The 14,141-nt window shown below is 43.5% G+C and overlaps 1 protein-coding gene across 1 annotated transcript; it reads left to right on the top strand.

Moving 5' to 3' along the window:
- The first annotated feature begins 3 nt into the window (after nucleotides 1–3).
- WHAMM (WASP homolog associated with actin, golgi membranes and microtubules) lies at nucleotides 4–13,808 on the top strand. Its single transcript, XM_080607618.1, has 10 exons — nucleotides 4–588; nucleotides 2,651–2,824; nucleotides 4,135–4,285; nucleotides 4,814–4,983; nucleotides 5,851–6,016; nucleotides 6,979–7,166; nucleotides 8,620–8,706; nucleotides 8,791–8,886; nucleotides 9,247–9,706; nucleotides 12,481–13,808. The coding sequence occupies exons 1-10, from the start codon at nucleotides 46–48 to the stop codon at nucleotides 12,765–12,767; spliced, it is 2,322 nt and encodes a 773-aa protein (XP_080463744.1). The 5' UTR covers nucleotides 4–45; the 3' UTR covers nucleotides 12,768–13,808.
- Nucleotides 13,809–14,141: the final 333 nt, after the last annotated feature.

Genomic DNA, 14,141 nt, shown 5'->3' on the forward strand with positions numbered 1-14,141 from the left:
TGGTTAAGGCGGCCGGGGCCGGGTTCCGGCGGGCCCCGCGGCGCCATGGCGGAGCCCGGGGCGGACAGCCTGGAGGGCTGGGTGGCCGTGCGCGACACCGCCTTCGCCCCGCCGCAGCCGCCGCCGCGGCTCCGCTTCCTGGTGGGCTGGAACGCCGCGGAGGACGCGTTCGCCGTCACCTGCCACGGCCGGGCGGGGGCGGCGGCGGAGGAGGGGGAAGAAGCCCCGCGGAGCTGGGCCGGGCTCTTCTCGGCGCCGGCCCTGCGCGGCGTCCACCGGCAGCTGGCGGCCGTGTGCCCGCGCCTGGAGCCCGCCTTCCCCGCCCTGCCCCGCTCCGCCGGCGGGCTCTGGGCCGTGCTGTTCCCCGGCGGCGCCCCGGCGCCGGACGAGGCGGAGGCGCAGGAGCTGTGCCGGGCGCTGGAGCGCTACCTGGGCTGGGCCCTGGAGCTGTGCGGCGGCGGCGTGCTGCTGGACGCCCTCTTCGCCGCCGAGCGGCCCCGCGACGAGGAGTACTTCGAGAGCCTCCGCGAGCTCCGCGGGAAGGCCCTGCGAGGGCACCTGGCCCGGGCCAAGGAGGCCCTGCGGCGGGTACGGGCCCCACGGGGGTGGGAAGGGGATCGGGACAGCGGGGCCGCCGCTTCCCGGCACGGGGTGGCCCCGAGCGGGGCTCGCCGGTGCTCGTACCCCGGTGGTGGAGCCGTGGGGTCGGGCGTGGTGCTCAGCTGCAGGAGCCTTGGGTGCTCCAGCTGACGATGGGGTGGTGGGAGGGAGCGAGGGGGTGTCTGTAATGTCGTCGTGCTCCTGGGCCTGCCCAGCGCTCGGCTGAGTGCTTACACAAACACTTCGGGTGCCCAGGAACCACTAAGGCGGCGCTCTCAAGGACAGCGTCCTCGCTCTGTGCAAGCCCGGCTTTATTAAGTGGGGAATAACCCAGCTCAGCCGGCAGCGAGTGTAAGGCATTGGGGGCTTGCTTAAGCTGCAAGTGCTCCAACAAGAACACGTCGCTAAAAATATCCAGCGGTGTTGTGCACTGAGTGGAATGACAACCAGAAGTGAAAGTACAATCGTGCCATAGCTCTCTAACCTCTTTATGAAGGTGTCAGCCTCTTTGCAGTGATGCCTTTCACTGGGGGCTTCTTGGTCAAGTTATTCATTAAAACCAAGCCAAGCTGCGGGCCTATGCCAGATAGGTGTTTTGTGGTCAGAGTTCTTAAGTGCCAAAGTCTGGCCTGACGGTTGTGTGAACTAATTGTTAGCCCTTTCTCCCTTTGATACCATAAGCTCCTCCTTTCCCAGCAGGTGACTTGTGCATTTCACAAATAATTTCCCTTTGTGCACTATAAACATCCTCCAGGAGCAGCATGACCCTCACTGCTTGCTGGACTAGGGGAACCAGAAAGTGAACCACTGTGTTTCTGTTAGGCATTGATGCTGTGTGTGTTTGGTAAACTGCTACAGGTGAGCCCTGGGGCTGTGAGCTACCGTGGGCTCCTGGAAATGTGTGAGGGGCCACAGGACTTCTGGGATTACCAGAAATGCTGCAGTTAGTATCCTTTTGTTCCAATGCACTGGGCCTGGGGAGGGGATGGGCAGGCAGTGCCCTTGAGCTTGCTTCCACAGACCTTCCCTGGGGAGGTTGCTCTGCAGCTGGGACTCTTGCAGCTGCGATCTTTCTTACCCAGACCCAGTGGGCAAGAGCAAAGGTGATAGTTTAATTCTAGTGCTTTTCAGTTGAGGCACAATCAAGCCCATGTTTCTGAGGCTTTTTTCCCCCACTTGTAGCACCAAGCACCCACTGTTCCCTTCCCGTAAGGAGCTGTAGAGCAAGCAGTGTCCTTTCAGGAAGGTCTGTGTTCCTCAGCGGAGCTCAGCTGTGCTCCTCCAGCTGGCTCACCGTGTCCTGGTGTGTAGTGCGCCATGGTCTCTGGCAGCTGCTGTCAAAGAAAGGTTTTTGAAGTTTTGATTGGTGCCAATAAGCACAAGTAATTGAGGGGAAGCTCCCAACTTCGTTTTTGTCAAAGGAGCAGATAAAGATCTCAGATGGGGACTGATGTGTCAGAAAGAGAGTCATTCACTGGAAGGATTACAGGTTACAAAGTAATATTGCTAGGACTGAGATTAGAGAAAGCTATCACAAATTGTGCAAATGATAAAGGAACTTAACTGCAGGTTATATCAGGAGTAGGAATCTGGTTCTGAATTATTATTTTTAGATGGCAGTCTGGTGTTTCCATTGCCAAGTATGAAATTTGGGATCCAGAAACTCATTAGCAGGCATTCAGTAATTGTGGAAGAGATGCAAAAACTAGTTTAAGAATACTTTCCTTGTCCTTCCAGTCTGCAGAATTCCCATTTACCACTCATGTTTCCAAAAAGCAGTGACCAAGTCACCTGCACGCAGCTACTGGAATTCCTGGCATGCCTGATGTTCCTTGCAGTCTCCTAACGCAATATGCAGCAATTAGCGCCCTTAGGAGTGTGGTGTTAATGATATTTCCCGCTGGGGGTGGCTACTGACTGCCTGGCTTGCTGGGAAGCCTCGCCTATTCCATCCAGAGATAAACAGCAGGTTCTTTCCACTGAAGCTCGTCGGCAGTCAGCACACACAAATGCAAACCAGCCAACTCTTATTTACCTTTTATCCCCCTAGGTTCTCCAGCAGCATAAAAGTGCTGACACAATGGTGGCTTTGATGAAGGTTTATGAAGAAGAAGACGAAGCTTATCAGGATTTGGTAACCATGGCGACGCAGTTCTACCAGTATTTGCTGCAGCCCTTCAGAGATATGCGAGAACTGGCGACACTGTACAAACTGGAAATCCTGGTGGGTCTGCCCTTATCAAGTGAAAGGCCAAGTTACATAGCGGGGCATCGGCTGCTCTTGGAGCAGTTTAGGCTCAAATTATTTAAAATTCTCTAGTTTTGTCTTCACCTACTCCCCCCCCCCCCCCCCCCCCCTTCTGCAAATCCACCAAACATGACATAGAAATTCAAAGTTAGGGTAGAACCACTCTCAGGAGATCTCAGAGTCCATGGTATTGGCTTGAATAGAAATGCAACCATATTCCACCAGTGTTCCCCTTCCCTACATTTTGAGGACTTTAAAGGAAAACTTCCCCACCTGTCTGTGGGTTATTCTTTGGTGAGCTGAATTTACAGAGATATAAGTAGCCTTTGTTCAGTGGGATTAGTTTGTGACGTTGAGAATGCCATCCCCCCAGTGCTGGGACACCACATTACCTCAGCTGTGGTAGGAGAACAGAAGGCAGGGGAGACCTTAGCACCCAAAGCAGTTCTCTATTGCTGCTACAGCCTATTAGAAGTACAGACTCAGACTTACCACTTTGTTAATTTAATTTTATGTGCATCTTAAACTGGAAACACATACTGAAAGTTATGATATCCCTGGAAAAGAGTGCCAGCTACTATTTTGATTTTTCCTTAAATGGTCTGTTCAAATTTAAATGAGCTGTTAATGTTCCAGAAAAGAGCTGAACTGTTGTAAGTATGCTGTAAAATGAAAATTGGAATGGATGAAACACAAAGTTGGCTTCTATATAAATAATTCAAAGGGGTGCTTAGGCTCATGAAATCTAGATTTTTTTAAAAAAGAAGGATTTGAATACTAGTCTTGTACCCATGTGCTCTCTTTGGACTTGAAAATACTCTTATGTTTCTTTTCTTTATCCCTGTTCCCATGTGAAAGTCTGCCAAGCTGGAGAACCTGACAGTGTGAAGTGCTGTCAACACGTGGGGGAAAAATAGAAGAGAACATTGCACGTAGAAGAGTGTTTCTGGGTTACTTTTAGTAACAACTAAACCACTTCTGTTGGTCGTGATTTTTAAGATGGTAGTTTAAAAATATTTTAAGAAGTATTTTTCTTAAATAACCCAATTCACTAATCGAAAGTGAATGTTAAAGTCATGGTTAGGGAGCAAAGGTTCTGAGTTAACCAGAGAATGAGGAACAGGGTAATGCACAAGCATGAGCAGTGATTCACTTTGTGGCAGGTGAGGAGAAGGTCATGTTTGCCACTGAGCTGTGCCTTGCTTGAATTGTCTGTCAGCGCAGCATAATGTGGGCTGCACCACTATGGTAACCAGCTGATAACTGAGAATTCTGTCTCCTTGCAGAAATCTTTGCAGTATGATAATTTGGGGCCTAAAAGAGTAGCAGCTTTGCAGAAAGATGCTGAAGAATGGACTAAGCGAGCTGAGAATGCAGTGTGCTCCATTCAGGATATAACTGTGAACTACTTCAAGGAAACTGTAAAGGCTCTGGCAGGTAATCAGAATGATTTACACAAAAGGTTTCCTAAATACTTGATCTACGGTACTGGTAGCTCCTCTTAGCACCTTTACTAGTCTCCCTTGGCAGATCCCTGATGTTACGTTGAGTGTCCAGGTTAATAAAGAAACATTCACCTAAGATTTACATCATTTAACCGATTTGATTTACACCTTGCATTTTGCTTTCACACAAACATTATCAAGGACTGAGACTTTACAGCTGCAAATCTCTAAACAAAAAACACGCATGCTTTTAACCCTTGGTGTACAAGCATCAAGGATTTCAGTGTGTTAACTGAGTAGATCACTGTGTAGCTCTTACGGCATGTCTGTGCTACAATGAAACATTTTGCTTACATGAACAAAATCATAAATTCAATCTTTTATTCTTGTAATTTCTAAAGGAGATTCAGAAATTGTTTAGCAGCATCAGCACTTTTACTATTGCAGCTATAGTAGAAATGCGCTAGTGTTGTTAGTTTACTGCATTTCTCTCATCTTATTGCAATGTTTTAATGTGCAGCAATGCAGAAACAGATGGAAGAAGATCAGGAAAGATTTGGTAAAGCCACCTGGGCATCAGCTTTGCCACGACTAGAAAACCTGAAATGTATGTTAGCTAAAGAAACCCTTCAGCATCTGAGGGCAAGAGAACTATGCGTGAAACAGAAGAGAGCTGCCATTCAGAAAAATGTAAGACCCTGCAAAGCCTCCCTTTCTGTCAACGTTTTGTGAAAGGTTGATCAAAATCTACCAAAGAGGTCATGGGGAGACTTTCAAACTCCTTGTCTATGAAACAGCTGAGAAAGGCCTCTTTCAGCAAAGCACCTGCATTCTATGCGTAGCATTTTACAGGGTTGCAGAGCTGACCCAAATATGCGTAAATACTTCAAAATTAAAGCCATAACAACCTAGTGTTTCTGCACAGTTTAGGGAAAAAAATAAATTTTTAATTTAACAAGCAAACAGCTTGAACTAGATGGTTTTCAGCATGGTTTTAAGTTACGAAAAAAATGCTTGTTTCCATTTTCTTTTTTTTATATTGCTCCTGCACACATGAAGACATTTAGGAAAGGTTAAGATAAACGATTACATTTCAAGTATCGTGTTAGCATTTATGGCACTAACCTTTAAAATCGTTAGTTCTAGGGAGATAAAGAGCAGCTATTATCTTCAGTGGACACTTCAAAATTGAGATATTTACTTAATTTTAATTTTCTAATCTTTCCTATTTGATGCTATCTAACTGCTGCTAGAAATACCTGATTTTTATTTTCCAAGAGTAGTAGTAATGTTATTTGTGCAGATTAGAATCAAGTCTTTTGTGGTAGACTTCAGGTAAAATTGCAATTTTAGGCTAATGAGACTCTGCTCCTTGGAGTTCTGCTCCAATCCTTTTCTAATGTTACGTTATTTCCCTACCAAAGCACCTAAGCAGCTACCAGTTAGGCCAGGCTCTGTGCAGATACTTGGGTATCTGTGTAGATTAACTCATGCATGTGTGCTTGTTTCCCGTGTGCTTAGTTTGTTATTAATGCTTTTCTATTTGGGGCTGTACAGATGGAGAACCTTGATGAAAAAGAAGAGAATCTAACTGTGGTGGAGGAGCTAGAAATACATTACTATGAAACCCAACTAGAATTATATAATGTACAGCTTGAGGTATTGAAACATGAAGAGATGCTGCTCATTGTACAGTTGGATGCTTTAAGGAGGCAGATCAAAGGTAAGACTAAAGAAATACTTAAGGACATATCCAAAACACAGGAGTGGTGGTATGACAGCTCTGTCTTTGTATAATATAATAAAAAAATATATATTTTTCTTACTTAAGTCTCACTAGTAGAAAGCATCACTGGAAAACATAGGTTCTGTAGCATCTATTATTTGGCCTTCTGACACTTAATTGATAACACAAGTTTTCAAAAAGAAAGCTGTACTGATAGCTCATCTTAACAGCAGCTGTGATAAATGCATGCACTCACTGGTTTGGCATGTGGAGTAACTTCCATTGAAAACGTTTACTGATCATGTATTTACAGAATCTTTGTATAGAAACTGTGGAAATTGTGACCTGCTGTAATGGGTCCTGATTTCTTCACAAGTCTGTTGTAATTTCACATGTAGAAATGGCAAAATACTTCTGTAATGACAAAAAGAAGTGATTGTAGCTAGATGCTACTTGAGTGCTGCTTATATTCCCGTTTAAGTGTCTGTTCATAACATATTTATGACAAAAATAGGCATCAGTCTTGTTTATGTTTATTCTTGCTCTATGAATTCTCTATTACTGTGTACGCCCTGAGGTAAACATCACTCCTGCTTGTTGCATAATTAAAACCTGGTAAATAATAAAATAAGTCACCCAGTGTTTATTAGAACAGTCTGGAGTTTTCCAGGAAAACTCCAGTCGGTGAAGGTAGGAGTTAACGCACAGAGACATTTGAAAGAGGAAGCTAAATAACAGCAAATGCTAACAACATAAATTTGATCCTGCAAAGCACCCCTGTGAGTAACATGACGTGTTTGCGTAAGACTTTGAAGGACCAAGCTCGGCTCTGGAGCATTACACTTTCTAATAACCAACTCACTGCCTTCAGTGGCTTTTAAAATGTCATTAGTTCTTTAAATGTTTAAATAACTGTGGCAATTTTTGGGTTTTTAAAAAAATGCCAAATGCCTTTCTAGAGAAACAGGATGAAGTTGTTTACTATGATACATGTGAAAATCCTGAGGAGCTCAAGGTCATTGAACAGACAATGGAACAACATTACGCTAACTTGTCAGAAATGACGATGCTGAGGCAGAAGATTAAGCAGTTGGAGACAAAGCGTGGGACTGTCTGTGCGAGGAGAGCCTACCTCAGGAACAAAAAAGTAAATGCAGTCCTGGAGATGTGCATTTTCTGTAGCTGATGTCATGAGTGTTGACTCACGAGGGATGGACTGGAATCAACAAGGGTTTGGGTGGAGCGTTCAAGACGATACGTGAAGTGGTGCCAAGGCCTCCTAAACAGAAAGAGGGGCAATGTGATTTTAAGCCAACTTTACTCTCCACTGTGTGGTGCAAGTGCCTCTCAAGTGTACTGAGAGCACAGACTTACGTGGGTGACCCAGGAGGTGTTCCCCTATGAGCTGAACCTCGTGCAAAGCCCTGCTGTGGCCAGCTGGAGCTTTGCCCTGGCAGCCTTTCACAAAGCAGTTGCAGCACAGGAGAAAACCTGGCCTGCAATGAAGGAAGCTGCACTGACAGAACAACCCACACAGCGATGCTTACGTTACCTTTGAATGAGAGGGAAGGGGAGATATGACTACTGCAATTCTCTCTCCAGCCTCTCAGTTCTGTGCAAAAGGCATTTTTTTCCCTTTTTTCCTATTTGAAGCAGAACAGTAGGAAGACACAAGTTGAGATCACAGTTGACTCTCATGAACCTTCCCAGTGAGCTGGGCTTACCTTATACCTGCACAGTTTTGCTGAGGCAGAGAGCAGAGTTTAAGCTCAAGTCTGTCTGGCCATTTGCCCCTTGCTAGCCCCGGACAAAGTGGGAATGACACTGGAAATGCTTTGTGAATGATCATTGTCTCTTGCTTGCAACTGCTTCCTTGGCAGACACTTCCTTTGCTTCTGTTTTCGTTCACTTAATTGCTGTCTATTGGTTACATAACACTACAGCCGAATGCCAGATGATTTGCAAATGCTTACACAGCCATGTGGATAATTCCCCTCTGTACAGTGACAAATAGCGACTCCTGGAGAAAATCCTGAAGCCTGCAGTTTCTCTGAGGCACTTTGTTACTAACAAAACGTACCCCTGTTAGGCATTTGTTGTGCTTCACGTACCTTTGCTTCCCTCACCTTTGTACATAAGAGCTATGGCAGATAACGGACAGAGGGAAAGTAGCCCTGTATTTGTGCAGTGCCCTTCTAACTTCCTTCTTGCCTTCTTTCTCATGTCTTAGTGCCCCATTCCTCTAGGTGGTACTTGGGTGAAATTTCTTCAGTTTGTTGCTGCCTTTTTTTTTTTTTTTAGTCTAAATGTAAGACAGAGGGATCTGTTAAGATCTGCGTATACTCCTTCTGGAGCATGAATAACCCTCTCATTAGTTAGGATAAAAAAAATCTCATTGGCTTTAGCCATGAAGGAGTCCCACGTAAATCACCTTCAGGGTCTCACATCTGCCACCTGTTGAGCTTAGCCATCCTTCATGGCACAGCCAAGCACTTGGCCTTGGTCATCGTTAGTGGCTTGTGCATGGGAGTTAGTGGCACAGATGGCACACGGTGAACGTGAACTGACCAAGCACTGCATGAATTTTGCTGTTCTGCCAGGATCAGTGTGAAGCAAACCATCGACAGAGACTGCAACAGGCAGAAGAGAGCAAGAAACGCTTCCTGCAGCATCACAGCATACAGATAGTGAGTACTAAATAGCAGCCTTGGAGGACCTGGTAGCTGCTTGTTTTCACACATAAATGCTCACTTACTTGTGTTTTAATGCAGAAAAGAGATAAGCAAAAAGAGGAGGAGAAAAAGAAAAAAGCTTGGATAAGCCAGGAACGTCAGAAAACACTGGAGAGGCTGAAGACATTCAGGGAGGTAAGTAATATGAGCTGCAGTAGTCCTAAATGGTGTCAGAACACATCAGAAAGTAGCCATAGCTCACAAGTGAGCATGATCCAAATCGGAGACCACTGTTTGGGTGGCCTGAAAGGATTGCCTGTAATGAGGATTCAGTCCACTAAGGAAGTAGTTTCCAGGTGCAGAGCCTGCTGCAAAGAATAGAAATGAGGAAATGACTTTGAAAGAAATACCTTTATGTTCTTTTAAATGTGGTCAGTGTTCAGTGTTCTCCTTCAGTGGTACGGGTTTGTGCTCTGTGGCTTTTTGTCTCTTTGGAGATGCTGTTTTGGCCAAGCCAATGGAGATATGACTCTGCTTTACAATTTGTTTTTTTAGAAGTGTCCAGCTCATGTTGTGCTGAAAACATCTTGTCCACAACCTCTCAGTCACGGGTTGCCACGAAGTGTCACCCAACGGGCTGCAGTACCGTGCCCTCCACCTTCATCAAGAACAAGGCCAGAACCAGAGCAGCCAAAGAGCTTGCTGATAGTAGAAACCAAAGCATCAGAAGCTCCACAGGAGAATATTCCAGCAGATATCCCTGTCCAAATTCTTGTTACTGCTGGTGAATCAAAGCAACAAAAGGACAGTGAAGAGTTGGTGGTCTCTCCATCCTCCCCTCCACCACCGCCATGTCTACCACCTCCCCCCCCACCTCCTCCCTTACCTCTCCATTTAAAGACACGATCTCCAGTAGAGGACAAGCCACTTCCCCTTAGAGCTGATGGCCCTGCAGAAAGCTCTGCACTGCACAAACAGGATGACTCATCCATGAGGGCTATAAATAATTGCATAGGTAAGTAGGCTCACATTGACTGGTGTTTTTCATTTTTCATTGTTTGTATTTTTCAGTTTTCCCTCCCTCTGTTTCTGGCCAATAGTAGTGTGCACCCTCACTCAAGGGAATGGAGCCCTGAGAAAGCCTTGATTGAGACCACATACAATAACACTGACTGTTACTCAGGACCCTGAATGAGTAACTGATTTGTTGATCCAGTTTGATGTGCTTCACGAGGGTCCTGACTTCCAGAGTGTGTCACTCAGTGTTTTTGGGAAATGCTGTCAAGTTGGGCATTCTGGTCAATCTTTTACCCTGCTTGAACTTGATTTTCTGCTGTAATCTGACATCCGTAAAGTACAGCCTTACAAGTTAGATTAAATCATGCTTAATGACAGCACTACTAATTCTGAGGAGATCTTAATTCAAGACCTGTATTTCTCATGATCCCACACGTGTAATAGGTAGAAAGGTGTCAGAGGAAATTCCAAGGAGAGAGGGGATTTATGTTACTCATGCTGATGAGAAGCAGTCTTTATTATCAGACTTACTCTTACCACAATTTTCCAGCAGTTGAAATGAATGTGTCATTTTGATGGTGGATTAATCACCTGTCCAGTCCAGTCAGAAGGACTACTGTGGGTAAATCTGTGGTTGTGCTAAGGCTATTCTTTAGTGTTTGTGATTTCCGTACTACAGAGCTAGCAGCTGGGCTGCTTGCATTTCTAAGGTATGCACAGCCTGTGTCCATTTACAGTTTGCTTTGTTTCTAAATAAAGGTTTCTGAAGAGAATTCATGCAGAATTCAACCAGGATTTGAAAGGCAGATGGATAGCTTTGGCATACTTGCATTCCTAGGGCAAAAATTCTGCTCTGTTACACCTCTGCTTTGTTAGTAAGATCCTGCAGGTATAATTGAAGGCTGAACTCTGCAATTGAAACGCAGTAGTTTGAATGAGAATAGAGTTCAGCAGCCTCTCAAGGCTGCGCTGGTTACATCCTGCTAACAGGCTTATTTTTGCCTCTAAAGCAAGCAGATATTCTTACTATGTCAGGCAGATTGATCTAAGTTGGAAGGCAGCAATTTTTTATTGTCATTTTTCACAGTAGAGCTTATACTAGACTGAAGCGGGTCTTTAAATGTAGTACATTCCTTTTCCTTTTCAGACTGTTCACAATACATCTAAGCAGCCTTTGTATCCCCTCAGTTAAAAGGCAAACCACAGGCAGAAACAACGAGGAAAGTTCAGCATTTTTAGTTCTTCCAAGGTGTGAGGAAGTACAAGCAGTTGAAGGGCTGAGATGCAGTCAGGTTACCATGACAAACCACTGTGCATCCAGTGGATCAGTGTGTTAGCTTCAGGCTGAGAGGTCCATGGGATTACTGTACCACAGATGCTCATAAAAACCTTTGATGAGCAACAGGAGTTGTACACCAGAGTATTCTGACTGCTACTGGAACAGCCTTGATAGTAGCTAATATTTACTACCACTCACAGCCTAGCATTGATGTTTCATGAATTTTAGATAAGAAAAATACTTTTTTGCTCATTGGAGAGATCCAGTAAGTTGCATACACATTTTATGAAGAAAAACAGCATGTTAATTGGTGTAATAGTAATTGATAAATTATTGCTATAAGAACATATTGCGACAGCTTTGTGAACACATTGTGTTACACGTTGGCTACTCTTGTCTTTGCACATGAAAAGCCAGGAGAGGTTCATATTCTGGTGCTGAAAATAGTGTCTAATGTGTTATCATACTTCCCAAAGGCAGTGTCTCTTATTACTTGTTAGTCTGACTACTCTTTTACCATGCAGCCCATTCAATTAATAGGTTTAAGACTTAACTTACTGGAAGGCTTTTCAAGACAACTTTGTGCATCTTTGTTTGATCCTTTTCTGGCATATCTATCACTCTGAAGGTACCACAGAATTCAGCAGAACGTTTTATTTTCAGTGCTTGATGTTAATCTCATAACCCTCTGCGCACTGCGCATGACAAAAATACTTTCAGCTGTGAAGCACAGATGGTCTGGACCTGTGGCTGTAGGAGTCGACTGCTGTCCAGGGAAACTGCCTTCCCTGTCTGACAGTCTGGCGCTAGCAACAAAGAATCCAACAAAAGGAGTAAACCACAAATTACACCATGTATTAAGAGACCAAGTAGAAGCTTTCTTAATGTGGTGTTCTTTATGGTATGAAGTTCAGAAACACAGCCTGAGATTTAAATCGTGTTGTAAAACGGGAATTATTTTTTAAGTCCATACAGAAAAGAGCTGCCTGCCTGCTTAGGGCCTGATCTAGCTCCTACTGACTTCAGTGGTGTAGTTTGAAGCTCTTCTACTCAGATCCTTTCATTTTTCTCTTGACTGAGCAAAAATGCAATTGACAGACTCAGCAGGCATCTGAGCAAACTAGTAGGAATGGTAGATTGTTTCTAATACAAAGTACAAGAGATTTTTTGGTTCAGTAATTTTTTTGAAAGCCCATAAATTTATGACGAAAAAGAAGCATTCTCCTTTGTATATGATTCTTTGTTAGTGCACAACCTTGTATTATGCTGAAGAGGTGCTGGATTCTCAGTTCAAAATACAAAGGTTCAACTCTTCAGTTCCAGAGCTTGGCATTGCGGAAGCTTGTAAGAGTCTGTGCCAGAATGGACCATTCTTTTTCCTCTCTGTAGTAAAGATGAGAGGAATAACCCTGAGCACATCGGTAGGGTTCTTTACCTCTTAAGCGTGGTTATTTTGGTCTTTCTTCTGGTAACATTACACTTATCTGTTGCAGGTACAATGGATGAGGTTTTGGCTTCTCTAAAACGTGGTGAAGTTCACCTTCGCAAAGTGGAACGGTCAAATCCGTATGCCTCTGTGAAAGACAGCATCCTCTCTGCCATACGGCAGGGAGTTAAACTAAGAAAAGTGAATCGAGATACTGAGAAAGATGTCAGTAACGGATCCTCTAATGATCTGGAGAGAAGCATTAAGGCAGCCATCCAGAGAATTAAGAAAATGTCTGCTGATTCTGAAGAAGAGGAAAACAATGATCAGAATAATGGAGAATGGGACAGCTAACCAATTTAAAGTAACAGACTACTGACTGGAACAGAGTATTGGTCTCATTTTGCACACTGTAGAAGAATGTATCTTTCAAAATGAAAGAAGTGTGATTGTGTGTGTATGTGTTCTCATGGTGCAAAATTTTCTGTAGAGTAAAAGGATCCTGATAGTTTTCTACAGGAGCTACAGATTCTTATTTTTGCATGAGTTATCATACTCCAAATTATGCTTGCAAGATTCTTATTTTTGCATGAGATATATTCCAAAATACGTTTGCATTATTTGATATTTCTGGCTCAAGTATGTAGAATTTTCACCGCGTCAGAAGACAGCTAAAATACTAGAGTAAAACATACATTATTTAGCTTGTTACTACATTGTAGGTTACACAAAACTCTTCAGAAATGAAACTGAAAATCTATTTTGTCATATAAAAGTATAACACAACATGTGATGGTAAAGGCAGACCAGAACACTTAGCATAATTCAGAATTTTTCATTCCTACCTCTGTTGCCCAGAAATTTATTTAAAATGTTGCTTGTCTAACACAGTTCACTCAAATAACTACATTGGATACTCCGCTCATGGTCATGTTGTGTGCTTACAAAGGAGCTTAGCAGTGTTGATTGGGTTAATTACTATCAAGTTTGAGATAAAAACTACTGTAGTAATTACTAAAAAGTTTAATTTTTAGCCAGAAGCTTAAATGTAGTGTTTCTAGATGCAAAGTGTTTTTCATACATTTGCAGCTGCAATGAACTGTTGGTGTGGGAGAAGGCCAAAATATTGTATATAATATTTTTGTGGATGTAGCCCTGTAAAACAGAGCTGCATTTCTCCACTGAGAATGTCAATACATGTTTTTAGCTACTCTGAATTTAAATTACCTGATAGCCTTGTAAATGACAGTTATTTGTATTGTGCCTGGAACCTGACTATTTAAAAATTCAACCACATTTCATTTGAAGGCTCTATTTTGGGTAATTAGTTAAAAAAAATTATTCACAATTTCTTTTGGAATTTATACTGACCCTTAATAAAAATATATCCTGACAGAAGTGGATTCAGTGTGCTCTCATTTTCAGATTCTGCTGTGACATAAAATTCACTTGCACTACAGTACTCTGGATTTTGATAATGTCAACTGTACAGCAGCCATGTTGTTATGCTAATAGCATATGTAAATGCCCTTGTTTTCTGAAATATGAAATATAAATCAATAGCAAGTTTGCAAATATGGTGCCTTATCCCTGTTTTACTGTAAATGGATCTATTTAATTAGTAAATGCAGCAATTTTTGTGACAGGAGCAACAGGTGGGGATTCATTTTTCACCATTTTGTCACCTGCTTTTTTGGGAGTGAGATTTTTTTTTCTCTCCACTAACAC

This window comes from Anser brachyrhynchus, assembly GCF_964034855.1.
Source record: "Anser brachyrhynchus genome assembly, chromosome: 11".
Classification (NCBI taxonomy): domain Eukaryota; kingdom Metazoa; phylum Chordata; class Aves; order Anseriformes; family Anatidae; genus Anser; species Anser brachyrhynchus.

Coding starts and splice junctions, on each gene's coding strand:
- WHAMM (XM_080607618.1), top strand. CDS start 46: ATGGCGGAGCCCGGGGCGGACAGCCTGGAGGGCTGGGTGGCCGTGCGC. Junction 6,017..6,978: donor TTTAAGGAGGCAGATCAAAG/GTAAGACTAAAG, acceptor ATGCCTTTCTAG/AGAAACAGGATGAAGTTGTT. Junction 9,707..12,480: donor GGCTATAAATAATTGCATAG/GTAAGTAGGCTC, acceptor TATCTGTTGCAG/GTACAATGGATGAGGTTTTG.